The sequence below is a fragment of the Molothrus aeneus genome, chromosome 9, assembly GCF_037042795.1.
Source record: "Molothrus aeneus isolate 106 chromosome 9, BPBGC_Maene_1.0, whole genome shotgun sequence".
NCBI lineage: Eukaryota > Metazoa > Chordata > Aves > Passeriformes > Icteridae > Molothrus > Molothrus aeneus.
The window spans coordinates 1,068,993-1,090,841 of record NC_089654.1 but is presented as its reverse complement, the minus strand read 5'-3'; the positions used below and the strand labels follow the sequence as shown (position 1 = coordinate 1,090,841).

The following is a 21,849-nucleotide window of genomic DNA, read 5'->3' as shown; positions in this document are numbered from 1 at the left end:
CTTCCTCCCATTCTGGAAAACCAACTTTGGGACAGCTGCCCTCTGGAATAAAGGACACCAAACTCTCTGTAATATTGTGGAATTCCCACTGAATCAAACACAACCTACTGGAAAAGCAAAATCCCACTTCATTTCCCACAGGAACTCTCACACCCTGGGGGAAATGTGCAGAATTTAGGGCTCCTGAGGCCACGGGCAGTGCTGGAGGAATGGGGAACCCATTGAACTTAGAGGGCTTTTCCAAACTAAACCATTCCATGCTCTTAACCCCAGCAAGGCACTGGAATCTCAGTTGAACAGGTACCAACAGTTGAAACAATTCTGATTCTGGAGGTCTAAAACCAGCACTGGGTGGGCTGGGCCTATGAAATGTCAGACAGAGGTTTGTGTTTTGGGGTGAAACAATGTCATTCCTGCATTTCCTGCCTTCCCTCCTGGATACCCCAATGACTCCCAATGCATATCCCATCCAGTTATTTCTAAGGCAAACAAGTCATTTCAGGCTATCAATCTTGCAAATTGCTCTCTGGAATAAAACTTTTAAACCTTTGCTTTTTTTCCCCCGTGCAAAAAACATTCTCCTCACTGGAGGCAGGGTGATTAAATTCCTAATTACCCAACTTGCGCGTAAAAATGTCTTTCAGGAGAACTAAACGTGCCTTTTATGGATGGAGGTTAAAGCCCAGTTTGGAAATCAGTCCCTGGGTGTCCATTCAGGAGCTACCAAGCTGCTAAAACCTGGGGAAAGTGCACAGGCACCCTTAAAAAGCACCAGGGCCTCCCTCTGGATGCTCACTGAGGTGCACCAGGCCTCTGCTCGCAGAAAGGAAGGCAGAATTCCCCTGCCTGCACCAGGGGAAACCAGGATCTCTGCTCCTGGGACAGGCACTGGCTGCATCCCAATTAAAATCCTTGCAATGCCACGTTTTAAATGTGTAAATGCAATTATACTCTGACTGGTTTAATTACATTGTGGTGTCTCTCCTAAAAGGAGTTTTAAGAAAGGATTTTCCTGTTATTTCAGAGTTTTCTGTCAGAGGATGCTGGAATTATGGAATGGTTGGGTTGGGAAGGACCCAGGGATGGGTCAGGAGTTCTGCCTGCTGCTGGACTGGCTGCAGCAAAGAGGAATCCTCAGGGAATTCTGTAGTTCTGACAAGACTTTAGCCCTGGTTTTACCTTTTGTGCTCCTTAGAAAGCCAAGAATGACCTCAGCAGTGCTCAGTGCTTTGGGAAGGAATCCCAAATCACTGCACATCCACATCCCAGCTGTTTCACAGGATATTTCACACTGGTGGATCAGCACACGAGGCTTCCCTCTGGTTTCACCCCCAGATCCTCTCAGGGGTTACTCTGTATTCAGTGACCTCATTAAAAACCTGGAAGTTCACTTGTCTGTGGGAAACCCCATCTCCCTGAAGGAGAGGGGGAACACAGACCTGGAGCCATTCCTGGAAATTCCTTTTGTCTTTTTTCTCCTCGCTTGTTAAATTTTTTTTTTTTAATTTCTTCTTAGCAAGCAGGAAAGATCCCCTCCAGCTCCATTCATTATCCCAGTGCTGCTCCCATCCTGCAGTCCAGCAGGAATGAGGAATCCCTGCTCCCCCAGCTCTTTCCTGGGCACTTCTCCCTGCAGATGTGGATGTGGCTCCCCCTGGAACCTGCTCCACCCTGCTCATTCCATTCCATTCCATTCCATTCCATTCCATTCCATTCCATTCCATTCCATTCCATTCCCATTCCATTCCATCCCATTCCATTCCATTCCATTCCCATTCCATTCCATCTCATCCCATCCCATTCCATCAGCTCCCCCTTCCAGAGCACAGATGCTCCCACTGGCACAGGTGATCCATCATGGGACCACCACTCCCAGTCCAGCAATTCCTGCCCCCAGACACTTCCCTGGGCTAATGAAGCCACCCAGGAGAGCACCTGGAGATGGGAATTGAGCCTTGGAACTACACCTGGGGCTGCCAGGATGCTGAATCCCATTCCTGGCATGCACAGATCACAGAAACATGGAATATCCTGGGCTGGGAGGGACCCACAGGGATAATGGAGCCCAGCCCCTGGCCCTGAACAGGACAATCCCAAAATCCCACCCTGAGCATCCCTGGCCAAACCTGGACTGCTCTGGCAGCCCTGGGGCTGTGCCCATTCCCTGGGGATCTGGGAAGTGCCCAGCACCGTCTGGGGACGAGCCTGTCCCAAAATGCACCCCAAACCCCTCGTGGCCCAGCTGCAGCTGCCAACACCAAGGGAAGCACTTCATCCACCCCCCAGGACAGCCAGAGTGCCCAGCTCCCCTCCTGCTGCTGGAGCCCACATGAACCATGCATATTCATGGCCTGCTTTGTGTATGCATGTGGCATTTGGAGCCAGGCTGCTTTCCTGCCTGATTCCATGATTTCCACAGGAAAGGACCCGTGCCTTGCCCACAGAGGGCTGGAGCCACCCCCAGCACCCACAGCCTGCACAGGACACAGGGAGCTGGGCATGTGGGACCCTCGGGGACAGCTCCCCTGGCACTCTCCAGGAACAACAGACTCCCCTCACATGGGGTGAGCGATTCACTCTCACACTGACCTCGATTCCAAGGAAATGCCAGACAGCAGAGATTTTAATTTGCCCCAGTGACAGGACACACGGAATGGCTTCCCACTGCCAGAGGGCTGGGATGGATGGGACACTGGGGAGGAATAGCACAGCACCTCACATCACCTGGGAGGGTGATCAGGGACTGGGATGGGATTCCCAGAGCAGCTGGGGCTGCCCCTGGGTCCCTGGCAGATCCCCCTGGATCCCCAGGCTGGACACTGGGGCTGGAGCACCTGGGCCAGTGGGAGGTGTCCCTGCCATGGCAGGGCTGGCACTGGGTGGCTTTGAGGTCCCTCCCAACCCAAACCAGTCCAGGATTCTGTGATGATTCCACTCTCTTTCTGTTCAGGTTGAACATTTTCCTAGTGGATGCTCCCTTCAAGCTGTCCCCCTCAGCAGCAGGGGCTGCAGAGTCTGACACCTCCAACATTCCTCATTCCCTTCCCAGTGCCTCCCTCCTATCTCTCAATTCCCTGATAAGAGGAATCCCAGGATCCTGGACTGGTTTGGATTGGGAAGGACCTCAAATACCCCCCAGTTCCACTCCTTCCACTGGGAGCTGAAGGACTTTTCACCTTCCTCACCCCAAGTGCCCAAGGGGAATCCCACAGAACAAATCCCTTCTGGAATGCCATCGACGTCCCAGACCCTGGACCCGGGATGCTCCAGCCCAGAAATTGGGAAGTGCTTAAAAAGAAAGCAAACTACAAAATCTAAGCCAAATACCTGCATTTGCAATTGCTTTTTTTTTTCCATATTGAAATATCTCTATTTATATTTTCTATATTTATTTACGCTTGTGTGTTTGCATATGGAAATAGCCCTGGATTTGGTATAATAAGCTATATTTGTTTGTTTACATATTTAAATTTCTGTGTGGTTTGGGTATTTATGTATTTATACGTCCATATTTGTATTAATAAATGTATGTATTTATCTACTTGTACGAGGCATTTATAAATGTCTGTTTATATTTATATAAATGCACATTACATAATTATAGTTATTCATTTAGAAATATTTTTTTAAATTCACCTTTTAACTAAAGAAATATTGGGAAAATATTTTATGTAACCGAGTCCCTTCAGAATTAAAAGGGAGATATCTTTTAAATAAATATATTTTAAAATATAAATTTGATAATTTTATATTCATTTTCATAGTAAAAATGTTATTTTAAAAGTCTGAAATTTCTTTCCTGTGCATCCTCCATACTTAACTCAGAGTGACAGTAATGGGAATGATAGGAGCTCTTTTTTAGGAGCAGAATGAACCTTTTAACTGCTTTATTTGGTGGCTTTTAGCCCCTGGTGATAACTGCTCTCTTGCAACAAAGGAGATTTATATCCTACAAAATGCAGGGAAAGAAATTTGTCCCAAAAACGGATGGATTTTTTCCCCCATCTCCTTCCACATTACTGATTTGCACCGACAGAAATCCTGGGAATTTTCTGGGATATAAATTCACCACCCTGTGGTTGTTACAGAACCCAGGGATATTTTCATGTGAGAAACACGAGGCCAATTCCAGATTCACTTTCCCTGTCATCCATTTAAATTCCGTTAAAAATGGGTGGCAGGGCCCGTGGGCACTGGGAGAGCTGGATCTGAAGGATACCAGGAGAGATTTGATTTTAGGGATACCAGGAGAGGCTGGATTTTTGGGACACCAGGAGAGGCTGGATTTTTGGGATACCAGGAGAGGCTGGATTTTTGGGACACCAGGAGAGGCTGGATTTTTGGGATACCAGGAGAGGCTGGATTTTTGGGACACCAGGAAAGGCTGGATTTTCGGGACATGGCAGCCCCACCTCCCCCTCATCCAGGCTGGACTCTCCCAGGTATCTTTTCCAGGAGTGGGATTCCAGAGGGGTAAACTCCATGTGGGAACAAGCCAGAGGAGCACAGGGTGGTGGGAAGGGACCCACAAGGATCAGGGAATCCAACTCCTGCCCTGCCAGAGCCCAGCAATCCCTGTTCCCAAGGGCTGGGTCCATCCCCAGCACTTTCCAGCAGAGAATTCCAGGGGGACTCCAGATTTCGGAGGGGATGACTGGAATTGCAACAACCCTGCCAAGCCCAGTTCTACTCAGTGATGCAAAACATCTCTCAGTGCCCAGGGCTACTCCTGCCTGCTGCTCCACGTGGAATAATGGAATTCCTTCCTCGGAATAATGGAATTCCTTCCTGGCCTTCTCCCTCCATCCCAAACAAAACGGAGGCAAATCCCAATTTCTCTGTCACTGACCAGTTTTCTCCACAAAGAGAACCCAATACAACTTTCACTTTTCCAGCCAGGAAAGGAAAAGTGAAGCTCCTGGTTAAATGTTTAAACCCCGGTTTGTTTCCATTGCAGGACAGGTTCGGGGCCCCCTGGAACTGGGAGCATTCCAAGGCTGGGGTGTGCTCCCGTCACAAGGGATTTCACTCCCACTTCCCAACGTTCTCCTTACGCACAGCACAAGGCACTGACTGGAATTTTGGGTCAGGTCCAAGAGGGGAATTGCTTTGCTCTCCCTCCCCAGCAGCACAGAGCACTCAAGGGGTGTCTGAGGGATGCTCCTGGTTTGGAAAGGAGGACAGGGAATCACATGGAGATGGAGGAAGGGATGGGTGACCAGGCTGGGGCTGGCTGGCCTCAGTCACTCCCAGAGCCAGGATTCCATGGGAAGAGTTCACCCCAGCTTCCCCCTGAGGCCATGGAGAGAGCTCTGCCTGCATCCCAGCCAGCACAGCTCCCACTGGGGAGTTTGGGAATGCCAGCTCCCACAGCAGCCATCCTGCTGCTGCTCCCCAGGCTCTCCAGAGAGGATTCACTCCACACCACATCCTTACACACAGATTTGGGCTCACCTGGGGGGACCCTGCTGGTCCCTTCCCAAGGGAAAAGGGATGGGACAGAAGGGAACGGCCCCAGGCTGTGCCAGGGGAGGGTCAGGCAGGACAGCAGGAGGAATTCCCTCCTGGAAAGGGCTCTCAGGCCTTGGCACAGCTGCCCAGGGCAGGGGTGGAGTCCCCATTCCTGCAGGGATTTACACCCTGTGGATGTGGCACCTGGGTGGCCTTGGCAGTGCTGGGGGACTCGATGGGCTCGGAGGCCTTTTCCATCTCAGTGATTCCCTGATTCCCTGGTTTTGGGGAGCACTCCCAGGCTGGAGTTACAGGAGTGAGGATCACCTGTCCCCCTGCCAGGAGCAGGTGGGTGCAGAGCAGCAGGAAAGGGAGGTGTGGAACTCCCAGCTGAGCTCCTCATGGAGACGCAGCTCCTGATCTTCGGTGCCTTCCTGCTTCCCTCCTGTGCAATTCCCTTTCCTCCTGCTGTCACCACAGGCCCATCACTCTCAAATCCCTGTCCAACAAATAACCCCCAGGACTTCATCAAGAAAATCCAAAGGACTGTGACGCCCTGGGTATTTCAAAAATCAGTAACACAACAGCAGAAATGACAGCAAACAAAGATGAGATTCAGGAGCACTGGGAAGCCTGGAGTTCGATGGTTTAAAACAGAGATGTCCAAAGGTTTGCCTTCTGCAACCCTGCCCGGCTGGGCCTGGTGCCAGAGGCCATCCAGGAGGGATTTCCCAGTTCCCAGCTCCTGTCACACCTCAGTGCCCAGCACAAATCCAGCACCTGAGCATCCCAGACCAGGCTGATCCCTCAGGATCCCACCTCAAGCTCAGGTTCACGGTCAGCTGGAATGATGCTTGTTAAAGCACAGCTGAACAGCAAAACTCGAACCCAAGCCTAAAAGGATTAAAATAAACCAGACAAATTTGCACTGAATTTAAGCACAATATTTATCTTTAGTTATCCAATTATCTCCACTGGGAATTTGGAAATAAGGGGTCCAGCCCTTACTCCCGACCTGCTCCTCTTGGGGCAAAGGAATAAATGAATAATCCTTTCTTGCTTTGCCTCCTGGAGGAATCTTCCCTCTCCTTTACCCCAAGAAACCCCAGCAATCAGCCTGATTTCAGTGGAAGGGACTCTCTGCTCTCCTGTGCAGCTGAGCTGGAGCCTCTCCCTCCCTCTCCTTGCTCTCAGCTGTGCAGTTACAAATGCAGAGGTAAAATGAACACATTTCCCTTCCCCTGGAGCTTCCCTGAGGTTCCATTCTGAGCACAGCCCTTAATTAGCAAATTGTTCTGTGCTTTGAGCCATGTCCTGCTGCCCTCAGCATCAGGAGGCTCTCAGAGCACCAAAATGCCCCCGGAACCACCCCTGGCCACGGAGTTCCACAAACTCCTAAGCCCTGCTCCTCCAAAGGATCAGGAAAGCACAACTTGGAATTCCCAGGGCTTCCTGCCCTGCCCCTCCAACTGCCTGAGAGCTGTTCCTGCCCAGGGGTGACTGGGGTGAGAGAGAAATCAAATTACCCCAGTGCAAGGTGCACCACCAGCCCCAAAAATCACTTTATTCCACAGTTATTGGGAACCAGGAAAATTGTATTTTCCAGCAGTGTTTTCCTGACGACTAAATTGCCAAAAATTCCCAGCCTCGGGTGGCAGCTCCCCTCCCCTCACTGCCCAGTTTGGGTGAATTATTTCTCTTGTAAATAAGCAAACAGGGTGACACTGACTGTCTAAATTTGTAACTAATGTTACTTTTCTCTATGGTACCTTGAGATATTGTCCCTTTTTACTGCCAGGGTGTGTGTCCTGATTTATGGAGTGTTAAATCATCCCTGGAAAAGCAGGGTGGAGGGGCCTGGAGTGGTTTCCAGCCCACAAAAGCCACTCTGGCTGGGATTACACAGCAGGTCAGAGCAGTTTGCCACACTTTGCAGGAATTTCCCTGCTTCCCAAACAGGATCTGGGAGAGCTCAGGCCAAAGGGGTGCCCTGTTGGACACTGCCAGGATTTTGGGAAGAAATCTAGAAATAAAATTACCTGATCGCTTTTTGGAGCAGTGAATATATTGATGCCTCTGTGATGGCTCTAACACTGAATTAATTAGAATTTCTGGGAATTTCTGGGTGTTTATTTCAGCAAGAACTAGTCCAGGCCAATGTTCCCTTCAGATCCCTGCTTTCTATGGTGCTTCTTTTCCAAAAATCTTTGGGGTTGTGTAACTCTCTGGAGCCTTTGTGTTCTGAGAGACAAGGACTAAACTATAACCAAAATAACACTTTTTTTTGGTGACAAACTGCACTTTCTTGGCGAAGGGAATTAGGAGGGAGCAGGCAGCTGCTGCATGGAATTACTGGAGAAAATGGGATAAGGGGAACAGTCACAGGCCTGGCAGCCTGACACTGATCCTGCACAGTGCAATGGAATCAGCAGCACACAGCATTATTTAGGGAGAATTACAGCAGCTTAATAAAATTAATGCCAGTCCACGTGTGCCTCTCACCCTGCAGCGCCAGGGCAGCCTCAGAGCGTTCCTGCTGCTGGGATCAGGGGGATCAGGGACCCCAGAAATGCATTTCCAGCTGCACAGGGAGCTGCAGCAGGGCACTGCACAGCAGAGCCTGGCATTCACACAGGAAAGGTTCGGGGGAGAAGCCAAATTGCGGGTGGGGATCTCCACAGCCAGAGTGGGATCACCCAGGGAACAGCTCCGAGCCTTTGGACACTGCAGCTCTTCCCCAAAGTGATTTAAAATCAGGGGCAGGACACAGGGAATGGCTCCCACTGCCAGAGGGCAGGGATGGATGGGACATTGGGAAGGAATTCCTGGCTGGGAGGGCGGGCAGGCCCTGGAATAGAATTCCCAGAGCAGCTGGGGCTGCCCCTGGATCCCTGGCAGTGCCCAAGGCCAGGCTGGACACTGGGGCTGGAGCACCTGGGACAGTGGGAGGTGTCCCTGCCATGGCAGGGGTGGCACTGGGTGGGATTTCAGGTCCCTCTGAACCCAAACAAATTTCAAATTTAATTTCAAGCCCTCAGAGAAAGGCGAAGGGAGGAGCCCCAGCTGCCCTTGGGAATGCTGTGCTGCAGAGGGGTTTGGGACAGCAGGAAGCAATATCTGCTTGGGGTGCTACAACACATGGAATAAAAACAGAATAAAAAGCAAAGAGCACCCCCAGAGCTGGCCCTGCGCTGCCCCAGCAGTGCCACATCCCCTGAGGAGGGGACAGGGGATTCACCAGGGCCCCACAGCAACATCCTCCTGCCCTGGCGCAAAACCCGTGACAGACCCATTGTGCACAGCTCAGGTCTCGTGCAGTGAACTTATTCCCAAAGAAGCTGCAAGAGAGCCCCAGATGTGAGATGCTGGCACAGGAGCACACACTCAGGGGACACGGGACAGCCAGCCTGGCCACCAAGGTGCTGTCACCTCAGAGCACCGAGCCCAGAGGGGCTGAGCTGGCCTGGGGGCTCCTCATCGACCCCAAAACACACCCAGAGAGTGGAAAGGGAAGGAGAACACTCCAAGCTGATCCCCAAGGCTATGATCAGGGTCTGTTCCCTCCTCTTCCTCCAGCAGGATGAAGGACACAGGCACTGCTCCCTTGCCTTCCATCCAGCCCTTTTTAATTCCATGTATTTTCCTCCCAGAGAGCCACAGGAGCTGCTGACGCATCTCCAACCTTTTTCTTAGAGAATCATCAGCTAAAATAGATCCCACATATAAGAATAGGAAGTTTAATGAATTCACACTCCTGTGATGTAACAAGTTAAATTAAAAACACTGAGCTCGTAAGATTTAATAACAAGCCTTTTATGGCGATTTCGCTTTTCCTGCAGGAAAACTTCCTCCTACCAAAACTGGGAGGGATATTTTTAAAACCTGTGAAACTGGAAGCAATGTTGGAAACCATCGCAAGGAACAAAGCCTTTCAGGGACAGTCAGAGTGCCTGAGAGCTCCTTCTGCAATTGTTGGAATTCTTACATCACCGAATGTTGGAGTTCACCCCAAATCCAGAGATTGGAGAATGGACAGGGACCTTTATTCCATTGGTGCTGTGAAATCCCCCCAGGAATGGGGACTCCACCACTCCCCCAGGCAGCTCCAAGGCCTGACCACCTTTTCCATGGAGAAATTCCTCCTTTTCTCCAGGCTAAAAGTGGGAAGTACAACCTCCATTTTAGGGTGAAAAGTCTCAGGATATGTAAAATAACGCTCGTATCATATGTAAATTAAGCCTTGGTACACAAAAATATGTAAAACAAGCCTTGGGTTTAATCCTCCCCCTGCAGCATCATCCCCTTCACAGGGTAACAACACCCTCACCCAACCATCAAGCACAGACACATGCTCAGCTCCCAACAAACAAAGGTCATTCTGACCAAACTGGAAAGGGAAAAAACGCCCCAAAAATTGAAAGGCAAGTGCCTGGCCATGCCAATGGACATACCAAAACAAAAATCCCCACACCAAACTCCAAACCCAAACCCTGGCTGCCAAAGCACACAGGCTCTAATTCCTAAAATATCTAAAATATTCTGTGCTTGCACTCCCAGATTTGAAATAAGCTCTGATTTATGTGAGGGCTTCAGGTGAGCTTTGGAATTAGTAGCTGCTGCTGAGGCTGGGCTGGCAGGAATGGCAGCCTAGGCTGGTGTGGAATTGAGCTGGGATCAAGGATGGGATGGGCAGGAATGGCAGCCCAGGCTGGTGTGGAATTGAGCTGGGATCAAGGATGGGATGGGCAGGAATGGCAGCCCAGGCTGGCGTGGAATTGAGCTGGGATCAAGGCTGGGATGGGCAGGAATGGCAGCCCAGGCTGGTGTGGAATTGAGCTGGGATCAAGGATGGGATGGGCAGGAATGGCAGCCCAGGCTGGTGTGGAATTGAGATGGGATCAAGGCATTCCTGCCTAGGCTGGCGTGGAGTTGAGCTGGGATCAAGGCTGCAGAGCTGCTGAGCTGCTCCAACACAGCCTTTAAAGCCCTGAAGCAGTCCCTGGTTCCAGGATTTGGAATCCAGAGATCCCAGGCTCCTGGAGCTGCACGAGGAGCTCAGGGAGGGGACAGGAGCTGCACGGCATGGGCAGGGTGGCACTGTCACCTCCTGCCACCCCACCCACGGCAGGGACAGTGACACTGCCGCTGCTCTGCTGAGGGTCCCTCCAAGCAGCTCAGATCAGGCTGGGACCTGATTCACCTTCCCGTGCTGCCACAACCACCAGGAAACCCTCCTAATTACCATCAACCTCTAAAGGAATGGGATTTTTAAGAGCCCAGTGTTTCTAAAGAATGACAAACTTTTGTCCTCCCAGGAACCACCAAGCTGAGGGCAAATCTTTGGAGAGCTTTGCTGATGATGTTAAATTTGAAACCTGGATTTTAAGATGTCCCACTGGCACAGGGTGCCCTGAGCAGCTGTGGCTGCCCCAGGGCAGGTTGGGGCACCCTGGGGTATGGGAGGTGTCCCTGCCATGGCATGGGATGGGTTTTAAGGTCCCTTCCAACCCAAACCACTCTGGGATTCCATGAAAAGCTGCTCTACCAAAGGAAGCAACGCAACTGTCAGGCCACGGCTCCACAGGAGTCAGGGAGCACGTGGCAGAGAAACCCCAACATTTGTCCTCTGCCATAACTTCTCCCCCCATTTATTTCATAGAACACTGCATCAATTAAACTGAGGAAACGGGAGGAAAAAGCACAAAAGCCACCCCCTGAATGTGAAAACTGCAATGTTTGTGCGGGATGCACAGCCCTGCACCTGCCACAGGGAATGCTGACCTTCAGCAGGCCCTGGGATTCCTGGATTTAATGCTCTGCCTGCTGCTCCCAGTATGGAAAGCCTCCTGAAAACACTCAAATGATCCATCAAAACCTGGCAAAACCACCCCAGGACGCTGACTGGAGATGCCACCTTCATTTAATCACTTTCAGGAGCAGCTGATTATCTCATCCATAAAGCTCTGCTGCTCCAGGATCCCACGGGGCTGCTCCAGGCACTGTCCCAGGTGAAATGAGGCTGCAAATGCGAGCAGCGGGAGCCTGGCTCGGCGTACAGGGAACAATCTGCTTCCCAGGCACTGGGAAAAGGGACACACCCGCAGGGGACACGTCCCCTCCTGCCCTGAGGCCACCAAGCATCTCCCAGCTGGCCCCAGGGACAGACAGGGTCGCTGTGAGGGGAGGCTGGGGTGGGCTCCTGTCAGGGGCTGCTCCAAACCAGGGCAGATCCAGCTCACTCCTGGTTCCGATGGACCCTGCCCATTCCAAGGGTTCTGTGGAAAAGGAGGCCTTCCTTTTTCAGCTTCTCCACATGCCCTGGAATTGCCTGAACCTGATTAAAATTGAGGTTTTTTTAACTTTTCCGCAAGTTGCAAGACTTTTTTGCTCTGAGTCACAGGATTGTGGGATGGTCTGGGTGGGGTTCCACAGATATTTGGGGGTCCCACTTGGGTCTTGTGGCAAACAGGAGTTGGGCTCAGTAATGCTGAGGGTCCCCTCCAGCTCAGCGTGTTCTGGGGCTCTGTGAAAGAACATTCAATTCCAACCCCCAAAGCTCCTCTAGTTCCATCCCAAATTCCCAATTCACCTGTGCAGAATAAACCACAGCTCAAGTTCCTTTCTATCCACTGCCCTTTTCAGCTTCTCCACACGCCCTGGAATTGCCTGAACCTGTTTAAAATTAAGTTTTTTTAACTTTTGCATGAGTTGCAAGGCTTTTTTGTTCTGAGTCACAGGATTGTGGGATGGTCTGGGTTGGGTTCTACAGATTTTTTTGGGTGTTTTCCCCCTTTTTGGGATTCTCACTTGGGTTTTGTGGCAAACAGGAGTTGGGCTCAGTAATGCTGAGGGTCTCTTCCAACTCAGCGTGTTCTGGGGCTCTGTGAAAGAACATTTAATTCCAACCCCAAAAGCTCCTCTAATTCCATCCCAAGTTCCCAATTCACCTGTGCAGAATAAACCACAGCTCAAGTTCCTTTCTATCCACTGCACTTCACCTGCTAAACCTTGTCCCAGCGCTCTCAGAGCTGCTCCAAACAAACCTGGCTTTTGCTCCTCTGGTTGACAAATAAATCACAAACACACAAGCAGCTGAAGTCCCATAAAATTAAGAATCCTGCTCCAGGAAATCAATTACGAAATCATTACAGATCTTCCAGGAAACCTGGATTTCTTTCCTGGCCTGCTTCCTCAAAGCAACTTTCATCACAAAGCCCTCATCTCCACAACAATGCCATGATGCAGTTTGCTAATTAGCTTCCTCCACTCCTTAATTAAGAAGAAGTGTTCGTGTTGTATCTGCAGTTAAATGGTGGCAGCAGCCTCCACTCTGTGGTTTATTTCTATTTCAATATTTATTTGCTTTATTTTCTCTTAATTTCGCTTTTACTTCCATTTCAAACTCCCGTTTTGATCCCTGCTGGGTTGTGGCTGCTCCAGAGGAAATCTGGGAAGCTTTTTTAGGATAAACATGGATGAGTCTCCTAACAGAGCAGCTGATTCGCCCAGGAGCTCCCACAGGTCCAGCACCCTCCTGGCCTGCACTGGGAGCCAGGGAATGCACTCTGTGGAGCTCTCCTGGCTCCAGTTAAATTATGAGGACACAGTGGATGGGATTTGAACCTTCTGGGTATTTCAGAGAGCAAGAAAAAGCTGTGGGACAGCTCAGAGTCAGCTCTGCTGCATCTGGTCAGAAACCGTGGGCAGAGAGGAATTAAATTGGGCTGAGTAAGAAGCAGATGTGTTTGGATATGGGGACGAGCTGCCCAGGATTTCCTGGGAAGCAAATAACCACTGGAAATCACAGTTCACAGCAGAAAACAAGCGCCCCAACACCAAGAGCTTTTCCCACCCCACCGTTTCAGGCGCTCTCTGTGTGCCTGGCTGGAGCCAGCAGGAGATGTTGGTCCCTCTCTGGGATGGTGAGTGCAGGTGGCCAGGCAGGACCAAATCCAAAGCAATTCACATTTACCCAGCCCCAGCTTAATCTGAGGGCTCACGCCAATGACGTTCTCCCAACCCTATGGATGAGGTTCCAGCAAGTCCTGAGGAACAGAATCCCAGAATTCTTGAGGGAAAAGCCCTCCAAGGTCACCAAGTCCCAGCTGTGCCCAATCCCCACCTTGCCCCCAGCCCAGAGCTCTGAGTGTCACCTCCAGCCCTGCCCTGGACACCTCCTGGGAAGGGACTCCAAAATTCCCTGGAATGCCACTCTGCTGCCTCCTTACTCCCACCCTGGCTTGTGCTTCCTCCAAAACCAGCTGGATTAAAGAAAAACTGAAGAAGGAAACAAATCAGGCATCTGCTTTGTGGGTGGATTTTCCCAGCCCTCCCCATGGATACAGAGTGACCTTGGGGATGAGATTTATCCAAAGGCACCACTCCAAAGCCAAGATGTCTTGGGCAAGGATTAAATCCAGGCTGACACTTTGCCTCACACCTACTGATGCTGAATCTGTCCCCCCAAAATAGCAGCTCTGATGAAAGGCCTGTGCCTGGCAGCTCCTGGAGCTCCCTTTTCCACTTGTCCAAGTTCCCACATGGTTGTCATCACAACTGGAAATGTTCATCCAGCAGAGTGAGAATGACATCCTGTTAAAGAACTGCCTTTTCCTGGCAGGTGGGGACAAGGACAGCCCTGGAAAATGCACAGAGTTCCTTGTTTTCAGGGTTTTCTGTGCCCAGGCTGGAAAGCTGATGGTGCTCCCAGTTTTCAGTGTGGCCTCTTTCCCAGGTATTTCTGCAGGAATCCTGAGAAGTGGCTTTGCTGGGGAAAAAAAAATCCTGAGAAAAACACTGCAACATCTGCAGCCATGGCTCAACAAATACAGAAAACCCTGTCCTGTGATCCCAAGGAAAATTCCTACAAATGCAGGCCCATTCACTGAGCTGGTGCTCAAGGCTCGTGCAGAACCTCATTCCCAAAATGGCCCATCCTGCAGGACCCCTGGAGAAGGAGCTGGGGACACTGAGCCGTGCCTGGCCAGCAGTGCCCAGTGGGATCCTGGGGTGGGATGCAGCTTTGGGAAGAGCATTCCCAGCAGGTCAGGGTGATCCTGCCCCTGTGCCCAGCCCTGGGCCCCATCCACCCCCTGAGTGACCCTGGCCACTCCAGCCTGGCCACGCTCCCCTTCTTCCTCTCAGCTTTCCCAGGAGCCAGCACAGAGTGGCCTCACTCCACTGCTGCCCCTCCATGGGCACCACAAAGCCCCAGAGGATTTGGGATTGATGCCACTGGGCAGGAACTCCTCATGCAGCCATGGATATTCCTGGACAAAATCCCTTGGGAGGCCACTCCGCCCCTCCATCAGCCCAAGGAGCTCCTCCCAAGGCTCAGCTCCATGAGTCTGTCCCAGCCTCCTCCCCACATTCCCTCAGGACACCACCAAGTGCTCCCAGAGCTCCTGTGCTCCCTGAGTGACACGGCACAACCCCCCTGGCACAGCAGTGGGGACCAGGGCCCTGTCACTGTGCTCTGACACATCCCAGATGTTTCCCTCAATTCCCAGCTTCTTTTTCCACGATTCCCACAATTCCCAGCTTTTTTCCACAATTCCCGGCTGCAGCAATGCCACCAACAGGGCTGGGGGTGGGAGCTCCCAGCCAGGGGAAGGAGGGGGCACAGTTCCAGGAGCTGCTGCTGCTGCTCCCAGGTCCCTTCAGCTGGCAGCTCTGCAGCTGGGCAGGGCACCCCCACCTCCAGCCCCAGTTCCTGGATGCTCTGGGGGCAGAGCAGGTCACACCACGCTCCTGCCAGGAAAAGAAGAAAGCCCATTGCATATTTCAGCTTCCTCATCCAGCCTGGAGAGCACCAGGAAGATCAAAACTGCATCAGTACTGCAGGAGAAGGCACTGATGGATTTAGAGGGGGGGGAAAAAAATTCCCTCTCCATATAAGGGCTGTGAACATTTTCCCACTTAAGACAACGTGTGGGATCATATTCACAGACACAGAAATATGTTCTGTTCCCCGACACCCACGGGCCTGGAACACCAGGCTGAAGTGCTGGCAGGAATCAGAGCCATTTGTTAAGTACAAAAAATGTCTCACATAATTAGGGAACTGCTGAAAGCCACCAATTTAGTGCTCAGGCTGGAAAATGTAGGAATATTTCTTGGAACAACAGGCAGAGCTGCCTCCATGCCGCACACACAGCAAATACCTGGGGAGAAATCAAAGTGCAACGAGATTCCAAACCCTTTCAGAGCATGGAACCAGGATCTCCCCAGCTGGGAGGACCATCAAAGTCCAGGTCCTGATTTCAATGCTGGTTATGAAGGGAGTGCCCCCTTGCCAGCCTCATCCCTCCATTCCCAGCATGGCTCCAGCACCATCCCAACCTGTCCCTCTGTCCAGGCTGTCCAGGTGCCCCTCTGGCAGGAGCACAGGGCCAAAACCACCTCCCAAACAGGGCTGAGGAACCCCTGCCCCAAAGACTCTGCAGAGGCCAGCATTGGGAAGGGCAGCAGCGAAGGGAAGATGGAAGGTGGTGCTGGAACACAGAACTTGTGGGGGTGTCTGGATGGAGCTGATTTTTATATATTTGGGAAAGAAGCAAGAGAGGCCCAGAGGCAGAGATTGCTGGGGTTTGACCTGGGAAGAGCTGGAGCCAGAGCTCCTGGCAGCCACAGCTCAGCTCCTTGGCCCCCAAAGCCACCAAAGTCCCCCTGCCCAGAGCTGTGTCCCCTCCTGCCAGCATCTCCTCAATCCCCCGCCAAAGCCATCACTGTCTGTCCCCACAGAGCCACCAAGGTGTGTCCTCACCGAGCTCTGTACCCTCCTGCCAGCATCTCCTCAAGCCCCAGCAGGGTTTGTCCCCCACCAAAGCCATCATTGTCCCTCCTAAAGCCACCAAGGTCTGTCCCCACAGAGCCGTCTCCCCTCATGGCAGCAGCGCAGGGTCGGTCCCCATAAAGCCACCAGGGTCTGTCCCCTCAAAGCCACCAGGGTCTGTCCCCTCAAAGCCACCAGGATCTGTTCCCATAAAGCCACCAGGGTCTGTCCTCCCGAAGCCCCCCAGGTGTCCCCAGCCATGTCCCCTTGTGGCAGCAGCTCTGAGCCCCACAGGGTCGGTCCCCATAAAGCCACCAGGATCTGTCCCCATAAAGCCAACAGGATCTGGCCCCCCAAAGTCACCAGAGTCTGTCCCCCCCAAAGCCACCAGGGTCTGTCCCCCAAAGTCACCAGAGTCTGTCCCCCCCAAAGCCACCAGGATCTGACCCCCAAAGCCACCAGAGTCTGTCCCCCCCAAAGCCACCAGGATCTGTCCCCCTAAAACCACCAGGGTCTGTCCCCCTAAAACCACCAGGATCTGTTCCCATAAAACCACCAGGATCTGTCCCCATAAAGCCACCAGGATCTGTTCCCATAAAGCCACCAGGGTCTGTCCCCCCAAAGCCACCAGGTCTGTTCCCCCAAAGCCACCACGATCTCTCCCCATAAAGCCACCAGGATCTGTCCCCCCAAAGCCACCAGGGTCTGTCCCCCCAAAGCCATCAGGATCTGTCCCCCAAAGCCACCAGGATCTGTCCCCCCAAAGCCACCAGGGTCTGTCCCCCCAAAGCCATCAGGATCTGTCCCCCAAAGCCACCAGGATCTGTCCCCCCAAAGCCACTGGGGTCTGTCCCCTTAAAGCCACCAGGATCTGTCCCCCCAAAGCCACCAGGGTCTGTCCCCCCAAAGCCACCAGGGTCTTTCCCCCCGCATCCCCCCGGGTGTCCCCCGCATCCCCCCAGGTGTCCCCAGCCGTGTCCCCCCGCGCCCGCCCCCGGCACCTCTGCAGAGCAGGGATGGGTTCTGCAGCAGGGACACCAAGCGCCGGCGCCGGCCCCGCTCGCGGCTCCTGCCGTGGCTCAGGGGAGGGGTGAATCCGCTGCCCCGGCGCGTTCCTCGCGGGGGGAATTCGGGCACGCCGCCGTGCCCGTGCCCGTGCCCGTGCCATGCCATCCCTGCCCCGGCCCCTGCCGCAGCGGGGCTGTCCCAGCGGCAGAAGCAGCGCCCGGCCGAGCGGGGCTGTGCAACAATCCAGGGCCGAGGCGATCGCGGGGAGCCGAGGTTGAAATCCCGCCGGATCCAGCTCCGGGGCAGCTCCGGGCCGGGCTGGGGGAGCCGCCGCCGGGGCTCCGCGGGCAGGAGCCGAGGGATGCCCGCCCTGCCCGCCCCGCTGGCCAATTCCCGAGCTCCCGCGGCTGTCCAGAGGCTCCTCAGCTCCTCAGGGTTCGATTGCCGGCGGATCCCTCGGCCGGCGGCTTTATCTCAATGCGAGCTGCCGAGCATCCGAGATCCGCCAAGGACGTCTTCACACGGCGGGAGCAGGAGCGGTGCCGGGCGCTGCACGTGACGCGGAGCCGAGCGCTGGATTCCCGGCCATGGGAATGTGCCCGGCGCTCCCAGTCCCACCGCTGCTCCCTACATCCCGGCTGGAGCCGCTCCGCGCTCTCCTTCACCCCTCTCAGGCAAGTGCGGGTTGTTTCTGACCGCTGCTTCCTAGCCTAGAGAAGGTTACATCTGCTCTCCGCAGATTCTCTTGGCTCCAACTCTCGTTTCCAAATCTTTTTTTTTTTTCCCCAGAAAAATATTCGGGAAGGAAAAAAAAAAAAAAGAAAAAAAAAAGAAAAAAAAAATGAAAAAGAAGCGCCGTTTTCCTCCGATGAGCTTAAACTCCTGTAGCTCTAAAGTCATTCACTCCGGATCCAAGGGAACTAAAGGATGAGCAGTGTTCTCCTCCTTATAATAAAAAAGAGCCTTCCTGAGCTTACAGCTTCTTTTCTTCTTTATTCACCAGAACCTGATCCATTAACACGGTGTTTGCTCCCCCTTCGCAGAGCGCGGGGATTTAAGGCTCCTTTCTTCCCCTAATTTTGCACTTGGGTCCAGCCCTGCCAGCAGCAGCCTCTCCCCGGGGCTCTCCAGCCTCATTCCCAGATGCTTCCAGCCATCCCTCCTCATCCCTCCACCTTCCTCCCTTCCCCAACTTCTCCGCAGCTCACACCAGGAGGGGCGGCTCTGCCCAGTCAAACACGGAGGATTTCTCTGCTCTCGACAAATTGCTGCATTCCCAGGGAAAAAAAAAAAAAAAAAAAAAACAACAAAACCAAAAAAAACCACCCAGCCCCGAGTTCTGCAAGCCTTGTCCTAGGATTTGATGCAATCTGCAAATGAGAGCCTACGGAAACCACGCTAAAATTAGAGGGAGCTGAGATGAAAACCAAGGACACATCGTGGCTCTTAGAAATCTTTAAATAGGGCTTGGTACCACCTCGAGGAGCTCGGGCTGCGCTGGGCTCGCATCCACCGAAATCCTTAATTGGGATTCTCAAGTGGCCCTGGATGTTCCTGGGACACCTCTCGGGTGCTGGGGCTGGGCTCCCGCCCCCAGCTGTGTCCCAGCGGATTTTCCCAGTGCTGGTGGATCCACACCCTGCAGGGCAGCAGCTCCGCCTCCACCTGCCCCTTCCCAGGTGGGGACAGCCGGGATGGGCAGCCCTGGAGCACGGCTGGGGATGGAGCAGCCCCAGGGACGGAGCCTCTGCTCCCACCGGGCAGGGGAGGGGGTGTCAGCTGGAGCCCAGGAGGGTAAAATGCCCTGGATGCCCGGGAGGATCCAGATTCCGGAATTTCAGTTCATCATTTCCGAAGCCCTGCTGTCCGTCAGTCTCCCATCCCTGAGCCCAGGCCTCTCCCAGGTTTGCCCAGGCCCTGGGGACAGCACAGAGCTGGGGGTGGCTCAGTGGCCACAGGGCTCTGGGGCCAGCACCAGCCAGCCCCAGGCTGTCCTGGCATGGATTGCCACGTCCTGCTGCGTTTGGGATCCCTGGAGTCCCTGCTTTAGGATCAGCGCTCCCAGCAAAGCCTCCTCCAGATGCAAACACCTCAGAGGTGATTAATCTGAATTTTGGGGGCTCTAATGGTGCTGCTGCCTTGAAATATTCCAGGGACAGCGGCCAAGCTTCCTTTTAAAATCCTTTTTGTGGGATTTTAAACTTTAACCAATTTTTAATGCTTTGTGGGAAGCACTGAAGAATTCCTGCAGGTGCATGGAATGGGGAATTTGCTGCTGGGAAGGCAGCACCTTCCCAGGCATTCCAGCCCAGCTCTCCGCAGCATTTGCTCCCGAGCTGCAGCTCCTCACATCCACCAGGCACCCAGGAATGGTTTTGTTACTCCAGCAACTGCTAAAATCAGTGTAATCCAACCCCCCCTTTTTAGGGATTTCACATCAGCTGTCTAACAGAAGCACAGAGCAAAGCTCCTCCTCTGTGAGGTAATTAAAAAAATAAAAACTGCTGCTGCTTTATCCAAGGAAAAGTTTACAGATGGAACACAGGCCAAGGTTAAAGTTCACAGGGACACCAAGGTAACGCGGCACAGCAAGGCGTTGGATGGTAAAATCACGGAATTTCGGGATAATTACAGTAATTAACGGTGTTTTGGGAATGAAGAGCCCTCCTCTCACTGCGGCTGCACGCAGAGGATGCTCCGTGACCTCCCCGAAGGCCCCTTCCCTCTGCACACCCACACCTCGGAACCGAGGCACCGGGACCGCTCCCAAAGCCAGGTCAGCCTTTCCGAGAGGCACCGCTCAGCCCCGATCGCGCCGGTTCCGAGCTCAGCTGCTCCTGCTTCTCTCCCAAGTCCTGCTACTTCCCCGAAGTGGCTGCAATCTGCGCCGCGAGGTTGCCATGGCGAGCATCCTTCCCTCCCTCCTTCCTCCCTCCTCCTCCTCCGCCAGGAGCTGAGCGAGCAGATGCAGAACAGCAGAACCCAACTGCTCTGCTCGTGGAATGCTAAAGGAAACGCTTTGGATTTCAGCTGTTCCTAAGGATTATTCCCACTCCAGCACCCGAGGTTAGAGGCACCAGCCAACGGCACGTGGCCGGCGTTTTTAGCTGGAAATCACGGATGGACAGGAGTGAAAGGAAGGGATTTAGATGGAGTGAGGGGCACGGCAAAAATATCCATCGGACCGTTTCTGTTTCCCAAAACCCAAGGAACTTTCAACAGGGCTCTCCTGTCCGTGACCCTCCCTGGCCCAGCCTCCCAGAGAACACGAGCGAAGCCAGCTCGGTGTCCTGGGCACACGCTGTCCCTCGGCAGCGACACGGACACGGACACGGGCACGGGGGATGCGGGCTCGGAGCGCCACGGGCCCGGCCCCTGCCCAGCCTCCCCCAGACCCCAGCGCGGGGTGAGCCGGGGCCCATCGCCCACTGCCCCCAGAGCCCGGGCACGCAGCTGGGGCACCCGGCGGGGCAGCGGGGCCAACGGGCCGGGCAAACGGGCCGGACACGAACCGGGCCGGGCACAAACCGGGCCGGTGCCGGCCGGGGATGCAGCGGCAGCGCCACGCGGGACCGCGGGAGGCGGCGATGTCCCTGCGCGGAGGGAGGGAGGGAGGGAAGGAGCCTCCTCCGCACCTCCCCGCGCCTCCACCGGCGCTGCGAAGGGCGCAGAATTTTCCAGGAGCTGTGCCGAGCCCGACCCCCGCCGCAGGCAGGTGCTGTGGGACGGCACAGCCCGAGCTGTCACCGCGCCGCGGGGGCTGCGCGGGGGCGGCGGCGCGGAGCGAGCCCGGCTGCGCGCACCGAGCGCTCCCCGCGCTCCTTTGTCCTCGGCGGAGCCGCCCCGCGCTCCCTCCCGCGCCCGGGGGCGGGGGCGGCCCGGGCATCCCCGGGGGCTGCGCGCCCCTCCCGGCCCCGTTCCCGCGTACTCACGGTGCAGGCGGGAGCGCGCGTCCATGCGCGGCCGAGCCGCGGTGCGGGGGCTGCGCGGGCGCCGCCGGGGGCTGCCCGCGGCTGTCCCGCCGCCCGCCCCGCCGCGCCGCGGAGCCCAGGGCCGGGCCCGCTCCGCCTCCGCGGGCGGCGCCCAGACACAAAGCGGCGGCGGCGGCGGCGGCGGGGCGGGTCCGGTCCCGCTGCGCGCCCGCGCTGCGCTCCGCGGCGGCGCAGGGGCGGTGCGGGGGGGCGGAACGCGGCCGCGCCCCCCGCCCGGGGCGGTGCGGAGCGGAGCGGGAGGATGCGGGATGCGGGGCGGGGGAGGCCGTGTGGGATGTGCGGGGGATGCGCTGCGGGCAGGTGCGGTGCGGAGCGGCGCGGAGCCGTGCGCGCAGACGGTGCCGCCCGTCCCCGCCCGTCCCCGCCCGTCCCCGTCCCGACGGGGCGTCCCGCGAGCGGAGCGTCCCCGCAGCATCCCCCGGCCCCCAGCCACGGCCCCGGACGGCCCCCGGCCGCCGCATCGCCCCTTTGCCACTGCAGGAACCTTTCCTCGCCCGGGCCAAGGGGCGGGAAGGGCTCGCAGCCTCCCGGGAGCTGCGCGGGCAGTGTGGGGACACCTGCGGGCTGCGGTGTCGCTGACCACGGGCTAAAACCGCGGGGGTCGCGGGGAACACCCAGCAGGGG

At 54.8% G+C, this 21,849-nt stretch overlaps 1 protein-coding gene across 4 annotated transcripts in view; it reads right to left on the bottom strand.

The window, feature by feature from the left end:
* LRRC7 (leucine rich repeat containing 7) overlaps nucleotides 1–21,254 on the bottom strand; it is a 107,292-nt gene extending 86,038 nt beyond the window's left edge. For 3 of the 4 annotated variants that reach the window (XM_066555361.1, XM_066555362.1, XM_066555363.1), the window contains exon 1: nucleotides 17,227–18,506. In XM_066555361.1, coding sequence (XP_066411458.1) covers nucleotides 17,227–17,398 — 172 coding nt within the window. In that variant the 5' untranslated portion in view covers nucleotides 17,399–18,506. Of the gene's footprint in view, nucleotides 1–17,226; nucleotides 18,507–21,165 lie in introns of those variants that run through there. The other variant, XM_066555364.1, reaches the window with a different exon arrangement.
* Between the last annotated feature and the right edge of the window lie 595 nt (nucleotides 21,255–21,849).